General features: G+C 45.4%; 4 protein-coding genes across 8 annotated transcripts; 2 read left to right on the top strand and 2 right to left on the bottom strand.

Moving 5' to 3' along the window:
- Positions 1-2,540: 2,540 nt before the first annotated feature.
- Positions 2,541-6,262, top strand: armc10 (armadillo repeat containing 10). 5 transcript variants are annotated; one of them, XM_029249745.1, is made up of 7 exons: positions 2,541-2,638; positions 3,112-3,380; positions 3,456-3,574; positions 4,140-4,274; positions 4,370-4,546; positions 5,064-5,135; positions 5,542-5,862. In XM_029249745.1, the coding sequence occupies exons 2-7, from the start codon at positions 3,113-3,115 to the stop codon at positions 5,803-5,805; spliced, it is 1,035 nt and encodes a 344-aa protein (XP_029105578.1). In that variant the 5' UTR covers positions 2,541-2,638; position 3,112; the 3' UTR covers positions 5,806-5,862. The 5 variants fall into 5 exon arrangements, with proteins under 5 accessions (XP_029105578.1, XP_018602768.2, XP_029105575.1 ...); XM_018747252.2 differs by having other exon boundaries at positions 2,564-2,638; positions 3,087-3,380; positions 5,542-6,262; XM_029249742.1 differs by lacking the exon at positions 2,541-2,638 and adding an exon at positions 2,819-3,025.
- Positions 6,263-6,564: 302 nt separating this feature from the next.
- LOC108931347 (N-acyl-phosphatidylethanolamine-hydrolyzing phospholipase D-like) lies at positions 6,565-14,904 on the bottom strand. The gene is made up of 5 exons (XM_018747070.2): positions 14,770-14,904; positions 10,841-11,221; positions 9,382-10,028; positions 9,177-9,291; positions 6,565-7,492 (listed from the first exon to the last, which is right to left on the bottom strand). The coding sequence occupies exons 2-5, from the start codon at positions 11,132-11,134 to the stop codon at positions 7,352-7,354; spliced, it is 1,197 nt and encodes a 398-aa protein (XP_018602586.2). The 5' UTR covers positions 11,135-11,221; positions 14,770-14,904; the 3' UTR covers positions 6,565-7,351.
- Positions 14,905-15,043: 139 nt separating this feature from the next.
- pmpcb (peptidase, mitochondrial processing subunit beta) lies at positions 15,044-18,373 on the top strand. Its single transcript, XM_018747033.1, has 13 exons — positions 15,044-15,141; positions 15,479-15,613; positions 15,765-15,851; positions 15,989-16,118; positions 16,214-16,412; positions 16,498-16,577; positions 16,668-16,780; positions 16,885-17,028; positions 17,154-17,314; positions 17,463-17,548; positions 17,640-17,728; positions 17,884-17,959; positions 18,230-18,373. The coding sequence occupies exons 1-13, from the start codon at positions 15,058-15,060 to the stop codon at positions 18,292-18,294; spliced, it is 1,449 nt and encodes a 482-aa protein (XP_018602549.1). The 5' UTR covers positions 15,044-15,057; the 3' UTR covers positions 18,295-18,373.
- Positions 18,374-18,439: 66 nt separating this feature from the next.
- dnajc2 (DnaJ (Hsp40) homolog, subfamily C, member 2) lies at positions 18,440-25,020 on the bottom strand. Its single transcript, XM_018747032.2, has 17 exons — positions 24,822-25,020; positions 24,073-24,263; positions 23,646-23,721; positions 23,161-23,259; positions 22,922-23,063; positions 22,755-22,835; positions 22,446-22,511; positions 22,132-22,223; positions 21,535-21,656; positions 20,620-20,769; positions 20,387-20,475; positions 20,232-20,301; positions 19,942-20,123; positions 19,608-19,708; positions 19,379-19,489; positions 18,771-18,931; positions 18,440-18,522 (listed from the first exon to the last, which is right to left on the bottom strand). The coding sequence occupies exons 1-17, from the start codon at positions 24,985-24,987 to the stop codon at positions 18,454-18,456; spliced, it is 1,968 nt and encodes a 655-aa protein (XP_018602548.2). The 5' UTR covers positions 24,988-25,020; the 3' UTR covers positions 18,440-18,453.
- Between the last annotated feature and the right edge of the window lie 20 nt (positions 25,021-25,040).

Raw genomic sequence — 25,040 nt, forward strand, 5'->3', positions numbered from 1 at the left:
ATTCCATTTCCACTGGTGGTCTTTTGTTTCACTGGATTTGGTCGAAGCTAGCTGAAATTCAAAGATGTTTTTAGCCAACTAGTGTAGACAGGCATAATTACTGATGAGCTCATCCCCTCTGACTCAATAGACAGAATTGAGAAATGCTTATAATTTACAGTATTACCGCAAATCCTGGTTTACCGCATACACAATGTACTCCAAATCATCACTCCTGATCCTGGAGGTTCACAGTTTCTGCAGGTTTTATAGCCCACCCCCTCCTCCCGCCACAACTAATGACCCTGGCGCTGCCAAATTAGTTCAGTTAAAGGAATAATTTGTTTAGATAGAATGAAAACAGTTTCTCTGGAAAACTGGCCCTAAGTGTTTGAGATTTTTAAAAGCATAGTGCATATCTAGGTTTTGGTGTTTCAGAACCAAGCATGTGGGAAAATATGTAATGAAAGTATTCCCCAGAAGTATGACTTTTACAATGTTTATTCCAATATACAGTGTACTGTAGATTTATTTAAAATAAATTTAATGACCAAAACCCATGTATCATTGTGACAGCATAGTCTTAAAACATTTCTTATGTTTCAAGTAAGAACAATTAACACACACACACACACATTTTCAGAACCGCTTGTCCCTTACGGGGTCACGGGGAACCGGAGCCTACCCGGCAACACAGGGCGTAAGGCCGGAGGAGGAAGGGGACACACCCAGGACGGGACGCCAGTCCGCCGCAAGGCACCCCAAGCGGGACTTGAACCCCAGACCCACCGGAGAGCAGGACTGCGGTCCAACCCACTGCGCCACCGCACCCCCTTAACAATTAACACCTCCTACTAAAAAAACATTCATGCCAATAATTTTGATTTGCTAAAGTACAATTACAACATTTTCATAATTGTATGTGTTGAACATCAACGGTAATGTTATTATAAATAATGCTTTATTTGTAATTCAACATGCAGTCTGTATCCATATAAATACACTCTACTACAACCTTAAGTACAGTAATTACTGTACTAAGCGACAAATGTACCATACAAAATTTTATAAAATTCTGCCATCTAGTGTCACACAATGTAACTGTTTACGGCCAATGTCTTCACATGTGTTACTATCATGTCATGTATGCTACCGGGTAGTCAAAATCAGTATTCTAGTAAAAGTATTTGTCCATAAGTTTACTAGAGAAAAAATATCTGGTTTTAAAAGAAACTCAAAAGAAGTCTTTTAATACTCCGAACCACAAGCAATGTTAGTAGCTTAAATAATCAGTTTTAACTACATAAAAATATCTACATCAATAAATTAAAACTCGTGATGCCAATAACATCTGACTAATCAAACAAACAGAAAAGAAATAAATGACCACAGTCTGTTAGGCATAATTACTGACTTACTATTGAGTGAATCATGGTGGTACAGCGAGTAGCGCTGCTGTCTCACAGCACCTGGGTGGTGTGAGAGGCTGTGGGTTTGAGCCCCCCTCAGTCTGTGTGGAGTTTGCATGTTCTCCCCATATCTGTGTGGGTTTCCTCTGGGTGCTCTGGTTTCCTCCCGCAGTCCAAAGACATTCTGTTCATATTCACCCATAGTGTGTGAGTGACAGAGAGATTGTGTTCCACTGATGTATGGATGAGTGACCCAGTGTAAATAGTGTATCTAGCAGTGTAAATCACCTTGGTGAATAAGGTGTGTGGGATAGTAACACTACATAGAGTTCATTGGAAGTTGCTTTGGACAAAATCACCTGCTAAATAAATGTAATTATTGACATCCTCTTGTCCAGTGTAAGGCCTGGTGGTTTGGGGCATGTCCCAGAAGTATAGTGCACAAGGCACCAGTCCACCACAGTGTAATCACGCACACACACTCACTGAAACAGATACCCCCAAGGGCAGTTTGGAGCCATCGATCCTGGAGGAACATATGTAAAGACAAACTAACATTTGTTTGAAAACAAGGTCCAGATGGGGGGTGGATGCTCCAGTGCTACACAAGTGATTGATGAAAATAATTTTAAAAAAAAAATGGAATTCATACTGGAGGAGTTCATGGTAAATGCATTCTTCAAAAGGTAAAAGGGTAACAGCAGGATTCAAAGCAAGAACCATTATGATGGTTATTTGGTCATTGTTATCCCCTAACTGCTGCACTAATGGCTGTCCCATAATGAAAGACCCAAAGTAGCTCGTCACGTGACTTTGTCCCAAAGAACTAGTCAGTTTGATGCTTAAAATCCCAAGAAATGTGAACCCTATAGGATTAGACATGTCTAGGTAGGGCATAAAAATGGGACAGTGTCACTCATTGCCTTGAAAACGCGTTATATAGCTAGTTTATTGTTGGTACAATAATAGCCGTGCTTAACAGCTGTTTTAAGTGACACTCCAGTGCTCGCGCGCACTTGGACATTCTGCTTAGAAGGCGCGCGGAACTTGTGACGTAATTACTGCGTACATTTTTCACGAGCCACATTAACAACTGTCTGTACGTTTTTAAAGCGAACGTGGAGCTCGTGTACACTGCGGTGCACATTGTGTTCTTAAGGATTGTTATAATCTCTGTTCGTACTATATGGTGTCTTGCAAAGTAGTTTCGTGGTTCCTTCCACGTCTCAGCAGACGATCAAGTGTAAAAGGTGATACTCCGAATAGGAGGGAAAAATAAAGAAAAATAATGTTATAAACTAAAGGGAATGTAGGGAAAAATACAAGAAATGAGAGCTGTATTACTGTTCATCTCGATACGAAATTAAGCGGCACTTCTGCTGTGTGTAGAAAGGAAAGGGTCCCAGAAGTGCACTTTGTGCCTGACTTTCTGCCAGTTGTCCTGTTCCCAGCGCTGCAGCGTAGGCGACGGTATGCACTCGTAACAAAGAGCGCGCAAGAAACCCCGTGCAACCTCATAGTCGTCCACCCCGCTGAATGTCATTATCGCGCAACGCCGTAAAACGTCGTAGCCGCCTGTTAGCTGCATAAAGTGAGGAAAGGGGATACCGACGGCTGTTGCATGCGATTGCGTGAGAGTAAACACAGTGTTTTTGTGAGACTAATGTTGTAGTGATTTGTCATTTTTGTACCGAGCAGTGCATGAGTCCGTTTTGGTTTGCAGCATGGGGGAAGACGGTGTTGTGGCCAGGCTTTGCAATGTGAAGGCGCTGTTGGGGATCCTAGCGGGGGCTGGAGCTTCCTACGGGATATACAAACTTGTGAGCCGGGTGCGGAGTGACTGTGGGCGTGGCGGGCGCACGAGCTCCACGCGCGAGGAGGGCAGCCGCGCTGAGAGGAGGCCCGCGCTGCAGCCGGGGACGCTGCTGGCCAAAGTGTCCGGGATCCCTCTGCTCCGGGGCAGCGACAGACGGGCCGCCGCCCTCCGGTCTAGTAAGTATTACTAGCCGCTCTAGCTGAGACCCGTCGCTGTAGGTTGGGTTAAAAGCCGTTGTCTGCCGTTCCCAGGTGGTGCGATGGAGCCGCATCACGTGGAGAAGCTGCTCGCGCTGCTCCAGAGCGGCGCCGCGGAAAAGGTCCACGTGCTGGTGACGCTGGGAAATTGCGCAGCCTTTTCCCACAACCAGGTCAGTCAGAGTGTGTGGAAAAACAGCGCGGGACTGAAACAATCGATCCAATCCAATCGCAGCCCTTATTTTGTTACTCCCCCCAGCTGACAATGACATCATGTCAGTGAAGCGCATCCAGACAGAATATATATGAGCGTGCGACCGCCTTAATTCCACTCGCTTGCACAGTGAGTGTTTAGAGCTCGTGTCGTGGGTTCCTGCGAGTCCCTGGCCCCGATCAGTAACACGGCGCTGGGTGATGGTCGCACGTGTTAATGAGATGACCTGCTCAACAGCAGTTTGTGGAGAGGAATGGAAAGTGTATTGAAACGAGTAAATATATTCGAATAAATAGTGTCAGTGTTTATTTGTGGCCATGTTGAATGTTTTAGGGAATAATCTGACTTGCTGACAAATTGACACCTGTCATTAATCTTTTATTCATTGATTTACTTGTGATTTTTGAGTTATGAACAACACCAGTTACAGACAGATGTCTGGTCCCAACTGTGTTTGTAAGATGAGGAGACGGTGTATTTGGAAAACACCTGTAAATCGCATCGTTTTATATTAATTCTAATAGGACCTTATTCGAGAGCTGGGTGGCCTTCCTGTCATTGCCGGTTTGCTGTCGGACCCTCTGCCGGAAGTGAGGGCGCAAGCCCTGAATGCGCTGAACAACCTGAGCATGAATGTCAGGAATCAGGAGCAGCTTAAGGTAGGACCCTTAAGTCATCACATCCCTTAGACTCAACATCGGAATTCCAGGGGATTGCGGTTAATTAATGAACGTAATGATCATCTTTCCCGCAGGTCTATGTGCCCCAAGTTTTGGAGTTAATAGAAATGTCTCCGGTGAATTCTGACCTTCAGCTGGCCTCTCTGAGGCTGCTCACCAATATGTCTGTGACAAATAACCATCAGCATCTACTGAGGAACTCGATAACTCTCTTTCTGTCACTTCTGGTTGTGAGCAATGAAACCTTGCAGGTATTTTTTTTCCCCACTTTTACATGTGTTATGCTGTCATATCTACTGGTTTTCAGTAGTGTTCCAGGTGTTGTTGCTTGAATGAATTTACAACTTGTACCTGAGCATGGGCCAATTCTGCAGTTGTTGAGGACAGCTGGTAGCATAGTGGTTAGAGCTGCTGCCTTTGGATCTAAAAGTTGCAGGTTCAATCTCTGGCTGTAGTAGCCTTGAGCAAGGTACTTACCCTCAATTGCTCCAGTATAATTACCCAGCCGTATACATGGGTAAGTAATTGTAAGCTTGTGATAATTGTAGGTCGCTTTGGAGAAAAGTATCAGTTAAATGAATAAATGTAAATGTCTCTACAGATAGGAGAAATGTCACATTTGGATATGATGCAAATATGCTCATGTTGACTTAAAGTAACATTTTTTTTTTCAAAGCTGTACAGTGCATTAACGGGAATGTCTTTGACTGCATTTGGAGATACAGGGCAATAATTGTATTTTTTTTTTTTTCTTTTTTTTCCTCTCAGATTCAGGTTTTAAAAGTGCTGGTGAATTTATCTGCCAATCCAGAAATGATGGAGGACATTGTGCAAGCCCAGGTAAAATCTCTTGTGTTCAACAGCACAGCAGCCCCATATGTTCCAAATGAAGTATTAGATATGTACTCTAAACAGACGCCACCACTTCTCTGCAAATAGACATAAAGCTGTGCAGGACTGAGAACCATCAGGGCTTCTTATTATTGAAAACAGACACGCAATCTTCACATCCCTCATAGCTCAGCCTATCTGGGAAAAGCTTGCTAATTATCATTTATAGCTCAGCCCGCAGAGTACGCCAGTCTTTATGTGGCCTAAATATAGACATGAGTCCTACCCTGGAACATTTCTCAAGCTGTTCTCTCCCTAAGCCCTTGCTATCAGACTTGTGAGCTCAGTACACAGCTGTTTGATATAATAACATTGTGCTTGGCAGGCTGTGATCCTGTCTCGCTGTTTTTTTCAGGCTCCGGCATCACTGGTCCTGCTGTTTGATGGACGCACGCATCTCGAGGTGCTCCTGCGGCTGCTCACCTTTGTCGGGAACCTGAAAACCTGGCAGGACTCGTTCCTTACTGCGGCGCCCATAGGGGGCCCATCTTGCCATGGCAGAGACTCCGTGTACCGTGTGCTGCTGGCCGAGAACTCAGAGCTCCGCCACCGGCTCCCAGCACTGCTGTCACACCCTGATGTGGAGGTCAAGGCTCAGGTGGCTCGCCTGCTCACCTAGGACCCCAGCTGTGCCCAAACTCCCCCTACCATGCCATGCCTTACCACCTACACTTGCATTTAGAAAGAAGGTGCTGAGTGGATGTGTCTTTCGTTGTGTCTCCTTTCCGGAGACTGTCACACACGTATGTCCACAGGAATGAACCTCAAACCTGCTGCCCATCTGTGAGATGTGGTGAATGTGTCAGAGAACCACAGGGCCTTCCACCATCTGCCCTGATGCACCTAGGTGTTTGTGATGTATAACAGGACAAGCTAGTTTCCGAGAGGTGCAGCCCTGGTCTATTCTTCTCAGCAGAGATGTCCTGTCTTGGAAGTTTTGTCTTTGACAGTCCAGTTGTGCTCTCAGGCTTTCTTTACTTAGATTGGAGATGCCAAGACAACTAATATGTGCCATGTTGGCATTGTATTCCCGTGGACTTCTAACTACTTTGAAATAAAAGCATATTTATTTTATTCAAATAATTTACTAGTATTACTGTTGTCTGTGCTTCTTTGCATGAGGATGTTTTTAATCATTTTTCATTAGGGCACTGGGCTAGTTTGTTCTTGAACCAGTGTGTCTGAGTAAATGTCAAAGTATTTAATTTGAATATTTAGCTGTTTTTGCACTCCTTTAACCATGCATGGCTCACTAGAGTTACTAAACTGAATTTTCTCAGTGATAAAGGCAGCTCATGGTGTGTTAGTAAGAAAAAGTTAAAAAAAAAAAAAAAAAAAAAGAAAATTATTTGGTATTCAAGTGCATTTATTTTATAAACCAATCATAAGAAAAATTAAATGCACAGTAAAGTGTAAAAGGGTGTACGGTCCTTGGATTTTTCACTGGTTAACTGCATTCAGCTGTGCTCTCATAAGGCTTACGGCAATGTGAGAGATTTAAGAATAGTTTCTCACATCTCTTGTGCATGTACAAACCAAGGTACTGTGCAGTTACATTCTGGAACATTATTAAACTTCAATGTATTGCACGCTCAATGAATATTCAAAGTCAGGCCCTACCAAGGTAGCCAGCGTCAAGACCAAACATGTTAGCACTTCTGCACAAAAGCCATATTTTTGAACTGCTGCATAATTAAACAGTACTAATGAATAAAACCCGAAGCTCTTAAAGGTTAAGCGGTGCCTGGTAAAACTCATGCTTGTTAGGAAGATATTTGATTCGGGATAATGAGAAGCTCAGCTGTGACTTATAGAGCACAGATGTAGATATGCACGTGGGTATTATAGTTTTAATAGAGGAAGGATATCGGGGGTATAACGTTTAAGCTAACCTGATCAGAGTGCTGAAAGGTCAAAGCCCACAAAGGCAACTGGTGTAATACCATATGCAAAGCTGCACTGTTGAAAAGCACGGAGTTACCAGATGAACAATGTATTGCCATTGCTAACAGGAATGCTCAGGCTTAAAGCCCATTTACTACGCTTCTGTACGGTACGTTGAATAGAGCTTAGAAATCAAAAACACATTATACAGCAAAAATCTGGTATATAAAACATTCCGCTCCAAAAATGTGGAAATGTAAAAAAAAAAAAAAAAAAACTTCCTAGTCCGAACCCTCAAACACATCCTCATCTTCTGAGTTCAGAAGTCTCGATTCTCCATGATTTAGAACAAAGAAGTCGTCCTCCTTCAATCCGCTCCTTTCTGCAGCCTCTCTGAGTTTCACAGGAGGTTCCAAGTAGTACTGTAAACAAAAAGAGGGGGTGACATCTGCATCGGAATACATTCGTCCACCCGCTTGGCTGCAGGGACACTGAAATGGGGGCTCTGGAAGAGCCCCAGCAGAATGCATTTGTGCCGCCTACACAGATTACTGCACCTGTGCTCAGAAATGGCAAACAGGATCCTCTAAAGCCCACTGCCAGGCAACGCCTGGGGACTGTTTTCGGCGGTCAAACAAAACCGAACTGAAGCGCCTACAGGCCCCAGGAGTCTGTCCCAAGTGCGATCACACACACACATTGTTTGAAACCGCTTGTCCCAAACGGGGTCGTGGCGAACCGGAGTCTAACCCGGCAACACAGGGCCAAAGGGGGAGGGGACACACCCTGGACAGGACACCAGTCCGTCGCAAGGCACCCCGAGCCGGACTCGAACCCCAGACCCACCGGAGAGCAGGACCCGGTCAAACCCGCCGTGCCGCCGCGCCCCCTGCGATCACATAAGCTCCCATTATTTCATGTCTTTTCCGGCACTAAGAGGAAACATGCAGCGATTCAGCTGTGGAGGTGCTACTTTTTATGGACTGGATACCACGATCAGAACAGAGCACGACACCAGGGGGATGTGTGGTCTCGTGCTACTCATCAAAGCCTCAATAATCACCCCATTCCGATTTTATGTCACACTCACCAAACATTAAAAACACTCCATTTTGGGACCATACTGCTTTCTAAAACGTTCCTTCAAAGTTTGCATCTCACTAATGTTTTTAGGAATTTACCGAAATCCCCACCATACTCATTCGCGCTTAGGGCCTTGACCGAAACAATTGTCTTTCTGACCTCCCGGTTCCATTTTACAGATGATGAATTCCACCCGACACAAGGCCAAACGGAAAAGCATCAGTAACTGACGGCAAGCCACCTCATTTTCCAACTGAGGAATCGGACAAACGTGCATTGTTTCCGATGCAGATGCATCGCTGGTAGTACCCAGAGGTCAGTAGGAGACTGATTTCAGTTGGCAGCGGGAAGAATCTGCTCCTCGCGCCTTCACAGATGGCCGGCATTGTTATGCCTGGATATCTGAAAGACCCTGAATTCACCCCTTTAAAACGAGAAGGAGGAAAAGCTGGTGCCTGTTAACAAACTGTTTTTGTGCCACTACACATGCCGAACAATTGCACCTTTGTGTTCCGACGAACAATGCCTAATAACTGCAGATGCCCTCTTACTTAAATGATAAAGCTGCGACAATCTGCGCTGTAAAAATACTGCCTTTTTTTTTGTCTTGTGAGAAAAACTGACATCCTTGATACGGACGACATTGCTCATTTTCTTCCCCTAAACGGCATCTTAACGGCAGGATCCGGCAGTCCATTCATTACGTACTTGAGAAATTTTTTTTTACGTTCGTCTCCAGTGGATAAATCTGATCGCTGTCATTATGAACGCCTAACATTTTCAGAAAGCATTAATCTCGCAAGCCATTTGCTGCTACCAGTCGAAAGACAGAACATAATTATGAATGTAATACCGCGACTCCTGCTAAATAACACGTCATAATGAATTGCCTTCGGAGCAAAAGCAGCGCCACAGGCAACGCCCCACCCGTGAAACACTGGAGACTTGTTTGTTCATGTCAGCACATTTCACGCCAGCCTGACATTTCTAAAAGCGTGTTTCTGTCAGTTGTGCTACGCCTACCTCATGAGCCAAAGCAAAAGTGCCCCAGTGGATTCCGATCGAACGCCTGGCCCGAACATCCAGGTGGATCTGCACAGCCTCCTCTGGGTCCACGTGCTGGGGCTTCAAAAAGTCCCTGAAAGAAGACCGGAAGCGAGCCATTGAGTCACCTGCCCACGCTCTATTTCTGACTCCCTCTCCCATTCACCGTGATGCCATGATGCACCTGGGAAGATACGCTCCGATAGGCACCGCAGCCAGGTCGAAGGGCCCGAAGCGCTTGCCGATCTCCTGGAAGGCGGCGCAGTAGCCGGTGTCTCCGGCGAAGAAGAAGCGGTTGCTGGGGCCCAAGACAGCCCAACTACCCCACAGCACTCGGTTGTCGTCCAGTGGCGTGCGCTTGCACCAGTGCTGGCAGGGCGTGAAGACGAAGGTGACCTCGTCGTGGCCCGGGACGCAGTTCTCCTCCCACCAGTCCAGCTCGATGACGTTCTCGCAGCCGAAACGCTGCATCCAGTCCAGGAGGCCCAGCGGCACAAACCAGCGCAGCTCACCGCCGAAGCGCACGTTTAGGGCAGTCACCGACTTGGCGTCCAGGTGGTCGTAGTGCGTGTGGCTGATGAGCACAGCGTGCACTTTTGGCAGCTGGGCCACGGAGCACGGTGGACCCCGGAACCGCTTGGGTCCTGCAAACTGCACCGGCGACGCCCGCTGGCTGAACACCGGGTCGGTCAGCACCACCAGGTCGTCCATTTCTACCAGCACGGAAGCATGGCCCAGCCAAGTCACCCTGAGCCCAGTGCCGGTCTGTCCCACCTCCTGGGGTTTTTGGATGAAATAAGGCTCCAGAACCGGCAGCTCCTGGTCCAACACCTGAACAGCAGGCAGACCACAGATGGCAAACTGTTGTTCACATGAATAACTAGTGTTTTCCCTGGCACTAATACACCACCCAGTGCGGTAAATAACGTCTGCGGGACAGCATACAAGTATTCCCCGGCTTACAGCGATCCGTACCTATGACGGCTGTCCCATTAACTGGATTATTTTATTGTCCGGTCCCGACCTTTGGTCGTAACATCTAACGATGATCACTCAATCTGTTGTGCGATACCATCAGCTGGCCGCAACGCTACAAGGATCCATGCCTCTTATTGACTCAGCCAGGGCATCTATCAGCGACTGCGTTTCGTTTACAAAAACGTTTCATTTGTGATTCTATTCAATTTACTTTTTTAAATGGCCAGCAAGGCAAAGCATGGGTATCCTGGTGGTGCAGAAAGGGAAAAAAATGGGAAAAAAAAAAAAAAAATCATTCAAGTAAATTAAAAGAGCAGCATGAAACTGTAATTATAATACTGTACCCTATCTATATTATTAGTGTATATTAGTATTAATACGAATAACGTGAGGAAATAGTGGAAAAATACATAACGAAGCCCTTTTATACAGTGTAGCATTCACACATGTTAATTGTTTTTCATTTCCATAGAGCTCATAGAATATAAAGGGATCTTTGACTAATGACAGTTGACTTACGACAGGGACGTTGGAATGGAACCCCGTCGTGAATTGAGCACCACCCGCACGCCTGTCTGTTAACTCAAGCGAAAGCATTAACACAAACTTTACCCATACAAGCGTCTTGTGGTTCGAGAGTGTCGAGCACAACGTGTGACAGTAACCTCTTTAGAGCTGGGGACTTTACTGTTGTTCTTCTCCAACATCAGGAACTTGAGGAATGCACAGAAAGAGGGCGTTGTCCACGTGGGCCATGGGTTGACGAAGCGCCCGTGCAGGTTCCTCCTGGATCTCGTGACGTCCTCCTCTAGCCGGTGATCTAAGCGGAAGCTCTTGCGTGAGGAGCGAGAGGAGCTGCATTTCCTGGGTCCCTCCTCGGGGCCATCCCTGGGCTTCGCCCCAGCCTCCGCGCCTCCATCCGCCTGCAGGCTGGTTGCCTGCCCTACCTTGTCCTCCATGGGCTCTCTGTGTGCTCTAGAGCCCTGGACCACACCAGCAAGGACAGCTGTGCTGTTTTACTGGAGGGTTACCGCAGCAGACGTCACCTGAAACAGCAGATTTATTACTGTACTGACAAAACATGCCATGTTATGTAACGCAAACAACCCATTTATCCCTGAAAAAGAACTATGTTTTACTTAAATACTAATAATAATATGCATATATAAACACAGAAACACCTGTGGAAGCAGGCAGGTCACCTAAGGATCTACACCTGGTTTGGCACTTAAAGAACATAATGATTTTCTTCAACAAAGCAAGGAGATACAAATCTCAGGTTATGTGCTGTTGCTATGACGATACACCCACACACCACGAGGTCTGAAATCTCCTCTTCAAAGGGAGCACCTCTATTTCAGGGCGAGGGGAGATGCCAAGGACTTCGGTGCACAGCCAGCTGATCGGCGTGTCAGGACAAGGCAGAGGGCAGCGCAAATGCAGCAGGGGTGACGAGGACTACTGCGCGGAACATCACATAAATTCGAGAGGTAACATTTGCGAGATATGCAAAACGAGCACGTCACGGAAGGTATCGTGAGAGCAAATGAACGTGTACTCTTGTTTTTCTCCATCGGGGCCCCACGGTTAAACGAGAAGACGTCCGTGGGCGAGACGCAGGGGCGCTACGAATCGAAGGGCACAACTGCTTTTGTACGCGTTCATTTGCACAACAAATGTACACCCCACCGAGATCCACAGGATAATGAATACAAAGGAGTCATCTGTCCCAGTCCACATCAAATCAGAGCCTTTCATTTAAATAATGGCTGCGAGACTTTTCCAAAAAAAATACTGGCCTCCTTCATAACTATGAGAGATCACATAAAGGGGCAAACCTGAACGCCACCATTAAAAATACCCAAGAAAATTTCTATAACCATACATCTAGTAAGTACTCGGGATGTTTCCTTCCACAGAAATTAAAAGATACACGGACGCCACAACTGCTGCCTTAGGGATCCACTTTCGGGCCATTACTTTACAATCTTAATGCTCCTGGTTAAAGTTCTTCCTCCTGCTACAGCTTCATCGATCAAAGTAGTTGAGTTGCTCAGCATGTACACCTTGCAATATAAATGGGCAAATCATTATAATGTTGATTATCCAACACTGGAAGTCAGCATCGCAACACCCACATAAAAGGCAAGGATAACAAAACAACTATTTACAATCTGAAACAAACAAGATGCCCTGATATCAGTAAGCATACCACATAATGGACTAATAAGCATCTCCGTTCGGAACCTTATTATCATCTCAACAGTGGATATACATATTTTAAGCGCCGGCCCTTATCTGGCTGTGCAGGAGGGAGTAGACAGAATAAATAACAGTGCCATAAGGAAATTGTGGAAGGCTGCCATGGAAAAAAAACACAAATGCATTGTTTTTACTTAATCTCATATGCCTCCAATTTGGGAATCTCAGAGTCTTTGAAGCCTCGGTGTAAAATCCAATTTGACTTTTCCACACAGCGCTAGTACATCTGCAAAATTACGAGCGGCAATATTGCTTGGCAAAGTTAATAACTAGTACGACAAATGCGAAGAAACCTTATCACTAAAGCGCAGATACGTATTTAGCTTGCAATGCTCTTAACTAGTTGGATGAGGTTAAAATATATTTTGGACTTTATACGTAGGCACAAAGGAGGCACTTTATTCACGATTTTTACACCCTGCAGGAATATATTTAGCTTAGAAAGTTGAAAAATTAACTGAAAACATTATTCATTTAAAATACCCAAGGGTAAAATTAATACATTTCCAATGTATAGCAAAGCAATGATTAATAATCCATTTACGCCATTAGAGCGACACCAGGTCTTCATCGGATCGAGTTGAACTAGCAGATAAATAAGCGATCCAAGAAAGCCATCAGAAAAAAGATGATCCAGAAAGCCACTGAAATAAAAAGCACGATGAGGGGGAACATAACATTCCTCGCAATGGTCAAGCAACCCTTACTTTGTCATGCCCAGTATTAATTCACAACTCAGTTTAGTACTATTGCTAATATTTTTGGTTCCTTAATACCTGACAAGTTGCTATACCCCTGATTGAATCTTTTACTAAATATTATTTTTGGGCTAAAACAAAAAAAAAGAATAAAAACTTCCAGTATTTTGTTTTTCTTTTGCAATTATACAGGGAGTGATTTTACACAGGTATCACAGCAAAATACTTTATTCATGGGTGCTCTCTGACTGAGTCTCACCTTCAAGGTAAACGTTACGTGATTACCAGGGTACAAAGCGGCAAAAATACTGCTGCTGTAAATCAAAGGCCGGGGCACCCAAAACTACTGGAACACAATAGGATACCATGGGATAGTGAGGGTAGGGTGTAGATGGGTGTGGGGTCTGTGACAGTGAGGGTAGAGCGTAGATGGGTGTGGGGTTGCAGGGGGTGCGGTGGCGCAGTGGGTTGGACCACGGTCCTGCTCTCTGGTGGGTCTGGGGTTTGAGTCCTGCTTGGGGTGCCTTCCGACGGACTGGCGTCCCGTCCTGGGTGTGTCCCCTCCCCCTTTGGCCCTGTGCCCTGTGTTGCCGGGTTAGACTCCGGTTCGCCACAACCCCATTTGGGACAAGCAGTTTCAAACAATGTGTGTGTGGGTGTGGGGTCGGGGACAGTGAGGATAGAGCATAGATGGGTGTGGGGTCTGTGACAGTGAAGGTAGTGTGTAGATGAGTGTGGGGTCGGGGACAGTGAGGGTAGAGCTTATATGGGTGTGGGGTCTGTGACAGCGAGGGTAGAGTGTAGATGGGTGTGGGGTCTGTGACAGTGAGGGTAGAGTGTAGATGGGTGTGGGGTCTGTGACAGTGAAGGTAGAGCATAGATGGGTGTGGGGTCAGGCATAGTGAGGGTAGAGCGTAGATGGGTGTGGGGTCAGGCATAGTGAGGGTAGAGCGTAGATGGGTGTGGGGTCAGGCATAGTGAGGGTAGAGCGTAGATGGGTGTGGGGTCAGGCATAGTGAGGGTAGAGCGTAGATGGGTGTGGGGTCAGGCATAGTGAGGGTAGAGCGTAGATGGGTGTGGGGTAAGAGAGAAGGGACATTATCATGCTTTCCTGATCAGGAGCAGCTGATGATACTGGGTAACGATATACTTTTTGGTGGACTGAACACCTGATCGAAAACACAACGGACAAAATGCAGCGGTGGCACATCGAACTGTGGCTTAACGACGGCAAAGAGACACACGAAGTGTGGAGGCGGTGTGTGTTCACACGAGCCTTACGTGACAGGTAACTTGACAGCTGCCTGCTGCTGGGATTCCAGCAACGAAGATGCAGGAAAAAGAATAATTAACTATCCAGCTCATCAACACAGCTCATAGTCCACAAGAAGAAAGGACATATCAGAGTGTCATAAAACTCAAATTGCTGATCAAAGAAAGTAAAACACACCTTTACTCAGCCACGCGTTCGTTCAGAGTGCAAAGATCGCGAACACAAGGCAGCATCAACACCCGCATGTTACTGTTCGCCACGGAAAGTCACAAATATCCATTCGTTAATAAACTAGTACAGTTCAACTTTGAAGTAAAGCGGAGGGGTGTCAGTTACATAAACGACTGGTTTGGCAGCTTACCTTGCTGTGACGTTGAAAGCGCATAAACGCAACCCGGGGGGTTTGTGCTGATTTCACTGCGATCGGCGCAAAGAACCAGACAGTCGGCGCAGAACACGCGCATCAACGCGGTTCTGCACAATTTCACCGTCTGCACAGCGAGTCCAAGCGTGTGACGTCAAGTGGGCGGGGCTAAACTGAGAAAGATAGGCGGGGCGGGGTTTCTTGCAATTGGGCGGGGCCGGATGTTTGAGGTCAGCTACGAGTTTGCGCATGCGCTCCTTCGAGGGTGTTCTATGAGTAAACAACATGGCGGCGTCCCTGCGCTACCTGTGTCGTGCGGGAAGACAGCTGGTCAGGGGTGGTTTATTGAAGACGCACACCTTTCCCGGGGTAAGGGCGGGTGGTTAATCGTCATGAGAGCAAAAACTTGTTTGTACGTGCGAAGCGACATGATGATTTGTTGACTACCTCAAGGATTAGTAAAAAAAATTGTTTGTCATGCTGAAGCAGTGAGTGAGTATCCGGCGTCGTCTCTCAAAAAACCTGAAACGCTCACCATTGGTTTAATAACTTCGACAGCATGAGCTTTCGTTCTAATCTTAATCACGTTACTTAAGTTATATAACCCAGGGGTTCCCAGAGTAAAGCTGGCTGTTGTCCTCATTTATTCATTCATTGGAGTCGTGTCTCTGGATGTGATGGAGGATCTCTGTCTGGTTATTTGCAGCCCCTTACTGCGCCCAGACACAGAGCAACACAGGCTGCCGCACAGGTGGTGTTAAATGTTCCTGAAACGAAGGTGACCACGCTGGAGAATGGGCTCCGGGTGGCGTCCGAAGACTCGGGTCTACCCACGTGCACAGTGAGTGATCGCAGCGCATGCGCGCACACACACACACACACACACGCACAAACTGTATGGCTCTATAGCCAGCTTGTCCATTTCCTGAGATGGTCTGTGTTTGGTCCGTTGTTTGGGCTGCTTTTTACCACAAACTGTGTTCTTCTTGTAGGTTGGCCTGTGGATCGATGCAGGAAGTCGGTATGAAAACGAAAGGAATAATGGCACAGCTCATTTTCTGGAACATATGGCCTTTAAGGTGCATGTCACAAAAAGACTTGTACTCTGCCCTGGAACCGTGGAACATCCAGTAGCATAAATCCCATTGCATCATGTCAAGTGCATTTCTGGTTGTTGTCATCTTGTGGTTTTATGCCATGAATTCTTGTCTGTCAGGGCACAAGGAAGCGTTCTCAGCTCGACCTGGAGCTGGAGATCGAGAACATGGGAGCTCACCTGAACGCATACACTTCGCGAGAGCAGACTGTCTACTATGCTAAGGCCTTTTCTAAGGATCTCCCCAGAGGTACTGCTTTTGTAAATTCAGTTGAACCGCGCTGTGATCTTTGCCCCAACACCCAGCGCCTAACTTAAGCCGTCATACTGCTTCTCTGCTCTCAGCTGTGGAGATCCTCGCTGACATCATTCAGAACAGCACCCTGGGGGAGGCAGAGATTGAACGTGAGCGAGGTGTCATCCTCAGGGAGATGCAGGAAGTGGAGACCAACCTGCAAGAAGTGGTCTTCGACTACCTCCATGCCACGGCGTACCAGGAAACTGCGCTTGGCAGAACTATCCTAGGGCCCACCGAAAACATCAAGTATGTAGCCCCGTGACGCTTTTGTCCTAACAGCGTGGTTTAACCCACAGTGGTTCACTTTACCTTCTTTGTGTTTTTGGCACAGAACTATAAACAGGGCTGATCTTGTGGAATACATCACGTTACACTACAAAGGCCCCAGAATTGTGCTGGCAGCTGCTGGAGGTGAGTGCCTGGCCTCATGTTTGCTAATGTAAGTGCAATCGCACATATGTTTTTAAATGCCGAAGCCCCCCCCCCCTCCATTTTGCCCAGGAGTTTCCCATGACGAGCTCATAGAGTTGGCGAGATACCACTTTGGGAAGCTGCCTGCTAGGTTCAAAGGCGAGGCCCCGGCTCTTCCGCCATGCAAGTTCACTGGCAGCGAAGTAAGCGTGCTGTTTGTGGAATTTCTGTACAGTGTTCACCTTGACAACATGTAACATTAGCTAATGTAAATGGCATACCCACTAACATCCTAATGGCTTTGTAGATCCGTGTGCGTGATGACAAGATGCCCTTGGCACATATTGCTGTAGCAGTTGAGGCCGTGGGCTGGTCACACCCGGACACCATCCCCCTCATGGTGGCCAACACACTCATTGGAAACTGGGACCGGTCGTATGGGGGAGGCGTGGTAAGGATTTGTTTTAACCATAGGCTTCAAAATCTGTTTGTTTTTTTTTTTTTTTTTTTTTTTTTTCTTCCTTTCTTCCTAAAATGTCCATATCATACTGATCCTGTCATATCATTTGCTTTTAGAACCTCTCCAGCAAGTTGGCACAAATGGCTTGCCAGGGCAACTTATGCCACAGTTTCCAATCCTTCAATACATGCTATACAGACACAGGCTTGTGGGGGCTCTACATGGTGTGCGAGCCAGCCACCATCAGCGACATGCTGCATTTTACCCAGCAGGAATGGTGAGCTGACTGCTGCATTCTTCCACTCCACTTCTATACACTGCCTGTGAAAGTGACATATCAGACTACAGCGGTAGAAGCCTAGCTGTGACACAGCTGCTGCAGAACTGGGTTCAATTCATTTAAGAATTTTTGCCTTCCAATTTAGGATGTCTCTGTGCACCACTGTCACTGAGAATGAGGTTGCAAGGGCCAAGAACCTCCTCAAGACAAACATGCTTCTGCATTTGGATGGTGAGTTATAATTCTGAACCAGAAGGCATGAACTAAAAGTTAAATCTACCTTTGGCACACCCCTTACCTGATTAGGCCCTATCTTTATCAGGCTCCACACCCATTTGTGAAGACATCGGCAGACAGATGCTTTGCTACAGCCGCAGGATTCCTCTCCATGAACTAGAAGCTAGGATTGATGTAAGTAAGGGTGGTGAGAAACTGAAGTTTGTCACGGGCAGCATGTTGTAAGGAGATAAAAGCAATAACTGTGGGACTCAGATGTAGTAAATATTTAGAAACAGTTTTAAGTTAATGTGCTTGTTACAGTTGCCTTAAGCTTTTTCTTCTTGCAGGCCATTAATGCACAAACCATTAAGGATGTTTGTACAAAGTACATCTACAATAAACCCCCTGCCATTGCAGCTGTAGGTATGTCAGCTTCCATTTTAATTCACACTTGTTTAGCTCCAGAAAATTGTTTTTGGGATTATTTTTAATTTACAACAAAGGGTAAGATTTTTGGTTTCACTTGTAAATATACCTCTTAACTGTATTTGAATTTATGTGCTGTGTGCATTGTATGTAAAGGCAAAAGTAACACCTATGAATCTGTTAATGGCAAGTTTTGTGGAATTCAATAACCTACAAGCAAGAGGAAGTAACATAACAGTACATCCTGGGAATGGTTATATGTTTCAGGACCAATTGAACAACTGCCAGATTACAATCGGATCCAGAGTGGAATGTACTGGCTGAAGCCTTGACAACCTGCACTCTAGAGCAGGGACCGTATATGCATGTGCATCATTAAACCATACCTTCAAAGCACAGTATTTCGTTCTGTAAACTTTCTTTGCAATTTTATTATAAAATAAAGACAATGCAACAACATTAAAAGAAAGATGGAGAGGGGGGTTTACTTGTCATTTTTTACTTTTAGCAGCAACCTGTTCCTGGGCAGCCTTCTTGGCTTTAACCATTTCCACGAGTTCCTACAGAGCAGAAAAAATGAATGAAACCTCTTCAGATTGCCCATTATTGAAGAAAATGAGTAATATGAGCTTATTACCTGAGAGAGAGACTGAGTAAAACAAACTCTAAACAACTGTTTACCAAATGCTTTTAAAATGAATTTTCACTCATGTAATCCACATACCTGGTTCAGTCCTACAAAAGGAAAACAATCTTGAGATTTGAACTAGGAACCATTGGACCCATGTCCATTGTCAAAGGGACGCACCTTGTACCGCTTCATGCAGTCCTTCTTACTGCGGCCTGGAATGGCAGCGGCTATCTTCTCCCACCTCTCTGGCGTGTTGACTGGGAAAGTCTTCAGCGCCTGCTCCAACAGCTTCTGCTCTTCTGTTGTCCAGGACGGCGAACTGGTTTCACTGCTTGATGCTTGGGGAGTTTACAGGGAATCCGTGACATTTTGAACAATGAATTATGTCCATACCGTCCAATGCAAGGTTACAGTGGGCTTGAGCCTATCCCAGAAGCAAACAGCGTCAGGCAGCATCCACCTTTGACAGGAATTTAGAGTCACCTGTACACCTGAAACTTTTTTTTTTTTTTGACTGGGGGGAGGAAACCAGAGCATGGAGAGGACATGTAAATGCCACCCGCACCGAACAGAACGAACCCACACACCAGGAGCTGTGAGAACCTGACACTACATGCTTTGCCACAATTCCAACGGGCAGTGGTTTACATACACGGGGAAATTAACTCCTCACTAAGCCGCATCTCAACAAATGGCAAAAAGGGCAGCTGCATCACACAACTCAAACCGAGAAGAAAAACTAATGAACAGTATCAAGAAGTGCTTTAACATCTGCTTTAGCTTACAGTCAAATCTCTCAGAAGGCACAGCGTTGTCTACGGTAGGAGGCACGGCCACATGCTCCTTCTTGAACTTCTCAAAGGCTTTCTTGTTGATTTCATCCTTCTGGAGGGGATCTGAAGACACACACACACTGGCTGAGATGTCCTGCAGGCTGCATTCCATGGTGAGCTAATGGCTTCACTTGGAGTGAAAATGCATTAGAAAAGTTGTATATTCCTTTGTGGTACTTACCAAGCTTTTGCAGATTTTTGGCCTTATTTATGACATCTTTAGCATTCCTTTTAATGCCACTAGTAGAATGCAAATTCATGTAATTGGCAATGACCTCCCATCTGAAAGGGAAAAAACAATTACAAAACATGCAGAAAAACCCTTCAGACAATTTCCTTCAACAGATATTTGAGTGTGGACGTTTGATTTCTGCTAAAAATCAGCCCCAGCATCTACCCAGGAGCCAGTGGTTTTTTTTAAGATGCTGTTGTCTGACACCATATTTATCTGCAGCTGAGGAGTTTCCATGGCAATGAAAAGGTGTACTTCTGCTAAAATGGGTGGAATACTCCACCTTGCGTTGGTTCCTGCAGGGAAGAGGTTCACAGCCTTGATGAGAAGTTGCAGGTCCTCCTCATTCCAGCCCTTGCTCACACCTCCGGCGCCACTCCCGCCTTGCTCCATTCCACGTGCTGCCTGTCGTGCTGCCAGTTCTGCCTCGCGCTCCCGCTGCAGTTGTGCATTCACCTCCTGCACCTGTGGATGAATACAATGTAATCATCTCGCTAGGTGTCTATGCGGTACTCTGATCATAGAGCACCTGTGTCTGGTGCACGAGCCCCTCCACATCCCCACTGGACTCACATGCTTCTCCACAGCAGCCTTGCCCTGTTCCTTTGAGCCTGATGCTAGCACCTCATTCAGGGACTGCAGACTTCATAACAGAGCAAGACAGTGTTTAGGGAAGACCAGTAAAACACGATGGCTGGGTGTTTCCTATTATTAATGGCTATGCTTACCTAACCAGCTCTAGACGATCGCAGAGCTTTTCCACTTCTTCCATCATTTTTACACTGTCTGCCTCGTTGTCGGCAAAGTAATTCCAGTTCTGAAAAGAATCAGCAACAAAACTGCAGAAATCAAAAAAAGCAAGAGAGCGGTAAAACAACAATCTAAGACCAGCCTGGGACTTGTCAGCAGCATAAGGTGACAAAGCCGTAAGCAGAGCCTTTGGCGCATGTAATGTGAGCACCTTGCAGGACGTCCTGAGCTTCTGGCGCTCCTTCTTGATGGCTTTCTTCTGGATCTCCTTCTCCTTTTTGGCCTGCTGTGCAGCTTGCTTGGCTTCTTCTTCCTCTTTCTCCTTGGCCTGGCGTGCAGCCTCCATCTCTGCTTGCCTGGCCTGCAAAGGCAAGGTCAGCACCCAGCACATAGCAGGAAGGCAAAACAAACACACACATTTCTTGCCATCAGGTGTAAACAACTTTTACATAAAAATTGAAATGTACTGAAATATAAAGAATAAATGCAAAAAGTCTCAGAAACAGTATGAATCTTGTTTGTAACTAATGTTCTTTGCCACAACTACGTAGAATATTTGTCTCAATAACAATATACATCGTTTAAAATTTGAACAAAATTATAGAAATAAACACAAATCTAGCACTATATGAACTACAGGTATCTGAAGTATTTCTCATGGTCAAGCCTGCTACTGTCAGTCACATTTACACTGTTCAGTGTACTCTAGTACAGCACAGCAGCAAGACCTGTCTACTGACTAAGTGTTTTGTTTTTAGCTCAGCTAATAGTTTTTACAAAGTTACGAGGCACAAAACCACTCTTTAAATCCATTCACACAATGCCCTGAACTGAAGTTCAGATCTTTAGGACTGAAGAGGGGAGCTGGACTTTTACCTGTTGTAAAAACAAATTCATATTCCCCGCTGAGAACTCAAAATGCACCCAGGCTTACAAAAAGTTACAAAAAGTGGAGGAATTCATACAAGTAAAAAAACGTGAAACGTGAAAACCTCCAAGTACAAAAACCTTGATTATTGCTATATGGTAATAATTACTGACACTCTACATTACTCTGCTACATGTATCAAGCTGTTCAGTAATAGATCTGCAGCTGGACTGGTGAATATGGAGGGCACCAACTGACCCGCTCCTTCTCCTCCTGCTCTTTCCTCTTAGCCTCTGCTTTGGCCTTCTTCTCTGACTCCTTCCGGGCCTTCTCGTCCTCCTTGAACTTCCTTATTCTGGGATCGCAGCTATAGGCTGTGTCTGGGGGGTTGGGGGGGTGGTTGGACAGTGCAAACACACAAACCCATATCAGAACCTACACCTTACTGAGCTAAAGAGCACCCAAGCCCTCTATCAGCAGACTAATCCAATGTCATCTCTGCAGTGATCTCACAGACTCGCATAGGCACATGAGACAAGTGCAGTCACAGAACTCAGAAATGACACAAGCCAGCAACTAGCATGTTTAAACCCCATCTCCACAGGTCAGTCTGAACATTTTGCCAAGTACATCTGCATTGCAAAATGCCATCTTCTACTCCACCCCCCAGCAGTAGGCTGCCATCCTCCCCACACAGCAATCTGAGATGGGCAGAGCACCTCAGCTCTTTCACAAAAGCAGTAACTTGCTGAGACAGATGGCTCATGACCCCCCCAGCAGTGGGCCAAAGCAGCACTATACACATTTGCAACAGTTATGCATGCTGCAGGAAAGTCTTTTTTAACGAAGTCATACCAACTAGCGTTCGTATCCTGTTCATCTCCTCCTTTTTCCTCTGTGCCCGAGAAGCCCGGTTCTGCTTCTCAATCCACCTTCTTTCATCTCGACTAAAATCATTTTACAAAAAACAAAGATGCATCACATACAGATACCAGTGACCTCTGTGGGGCTTCCAAAACTGACTTTAATAACAAACAATGGTTTAAACCAGTTTTCACCTCCATTCCACACCTTCAGCTCTACATAGAATACCAATTTTGGATGACTTTCTGGTTTGAATTTTATTTGATGGATTCACTGTGAGTTAAGTCACTAAATCCTGTACCCACCATTCAGCTTTTTCCTTCTCTTCTTCATCTAAGTAGGAAAATTCCCTCCACGAATCAAAGTTGTACCTGAGTTAAAAGAAGCGATGTGTACATTACACTTTGTTTTGACTCACAAATTCTTGTTAGAAAAGGAGGTATTGTTGGATTGTCCCTGTTGAACTGAAAATGTTGCTGGCAAATTTGAAGGAATGATTAAGGAGAAAATCATTCAACCAGAAATACTAAGAGCAGCCAGATGGTCAGTCTCCCTACTTATTAAGATAGGAAATACAATTTCAACTCCAGACTTGTATGAATATGGACACTCACCAAAAGGAATAAAAATTATCAACCTCTTCAAAGGATGAATCCATAGTTCCTAGTTTAGGGACGTGTTTTTTTATTGCCCACCTGAATTTAGGGAAGAAGCAAACATACAATATATGAGTGCTGACCTCACACAAAAGGACACTGAGCAGTGGGCGGGAGAGACTAACCTGGCATTCCTCTCAAAAACAGGTCCAAACACCTCAAAGAAGTTCTCTTTGCCCTCGCTTTTGCTGGGCACGGCGTTATCAAAGGTGGGATCTACACTGTCAAAGGCTCTGCGCTTCACAGGGTCTGACAGGATTTCAATGGCTGGAGTGATAATGAGGGTACAATTATATGAAGCACTGATCCAATAACAACACGTGCTGCATGCAAATAGCTTCACATCCCGTAAAAAAGCTGTTACCTTTAGTGATGCAGGTGAAGTAGTCGTTGTCACCTTCCACAATCTGCTCTCCGGCTGCTTTCCTTTTGTCTGGGTGGTGTTTCAAAACCATGGCTTTGTCTGGAGAGAAGAGTGCAGGTGAGAGACTGTACCGGGCAGCTTGTGGGGTTCTGGTGAAGAGCCTGGACTTGTAACCAAGTACAACGTATGGGGTAGCTGGTAGCGTAGTGGTTATAGCTGCTGCTGCTGCTTTTGGACCCGAAGGCTACAGGTTTGAATCCCTTCTCCGGCTGTTGAACCCTTAAGCAAGATACTAATCCTAAACTGTTCTAGTAAAATTACCCAATTGAATAAATGAACCAATAACTAAGTAACTTAACACTGTAAGCTGCTTTGGATAAAAGTGTCAGCTAAATATGTAAGTAGTCTCATTCCATTTCATTCAGCATTTTTTCCTTATGCACATTGTCATAACAGCGTACATCTTAAAAGAAGGAAAGGCTTACGAGCAGCTTTGATTTGTCTCTGAGTTGCTTTATATCTCAGGTGAGCCAGTCCAAGGACAGCATAGTGATCTTGATTCTGCAAGAAGCACAATCAAAATGCTAATATAAATACATCTGAGACAGGCATAGTATTATACTACTTCAGCAGAATTCAAAGTCTTATGCACATGATTTGTATTAATATTTCCACTGTGTAACATGTCAACATGTCAAAACAGGCTATTATAAGCAATATGCCTGGAATGAGCATAGCCATAGTACTCTGGTATATGCAGAGGTCTTGGACACTGTCCCTTTGAGGCCAGAATGGTAAAAGTATCCTTTTCCATAATTCTAACAATGTGGGCCTTTAGCCCCTGCTCCACAAACAGCCGGTTCACAACCCTGAACATCAGAGTGCCAGTTCAATCAGGGTTTTTCCTGCTACCTTCCAGTCCTTGGGGTCCAGCGTCTTGAGCATGGGGTACTCTTCCAGCTGCAGCTCATCATCTTCAGACTCCTCCGACAACTCCTCTTCCTCCTCGAGCTCCTGAAAGGAGGCGGACACATTCCTGTCCCTGCGCTTCAGAAAGGCCTCAAACCAACGCCCCACCGGCTCCACCTGGAACTGCACCGAGGCTGAAGGTTGAGGTTCGGGGGTAAAGGTGCATACATGGAGAAGAGAGACTTAGTGGACTCAGAGCACACAACAGTCCCTTTACACATCGGTTACTGCATTTTCTTTTTGACACTTCAACTTGCCTCAGCACTTAGGATCAATGAGCTTCACTGTTTACTGCAGAAATAATTCACACTGACCAAGCAAGACAAACTGAAGATTTTAAAACATTAAAAAAAAAAGAAGAAAACTCCATAAAGGGCCTTAACACATTTATGTACTTGATATAAATACAAGCATAATGTAAATGTTTTAAATAATTCATGATGATCATCATCATCATCGGGAAACTGGTAAAATATTACTGTTTGTATTTATGTTTGAATGTTTGTTTATAAAATCATATTATATGTACAATAAAAGATGTCACGGGGTACATAATTCAATACTGTCAATTAATAATCATTCACAAAAGCAGGTATATTTACGAAGACAAAGAGAACAACATGAAGCTGGTGCTAATCACATCAGCTAGATCATGATGTATGAGCAGGATTCCACAATGTGGCAACTCTCACCCGCGATGGAGTTGCAGACAGCTGTGAGCTGCCCTTCGAGCGCTTCCTTCAGCATCTTCCCCCTCTTCAGTTTCCCCACACAGTCACCATTCAGTTTTCTAAAAACGGGAAAACACGGGCTTCCACCCTGGTCAGTATGTGAGGCCGGTTCACGAACGTCCCACATGGGCCTGCATCGCTCAATTACCCAGTAGGAAAGCGCCTGTGTAACACTTTTAG

Source organism: Scleropages formosus, chromosome 2 (assembly GCF_900964775.1).
Source record: "Scleropages formosus chromosome 2, fSclFor1.1, whole genome shotgun sequence".
NCBI classification, from domain to species: Eukaryota; Metazoa; Chordata; class Actinopteri; order Osteoglossiformes; family Osteoglossidae; genus Scleropages; species Scleropages formosus.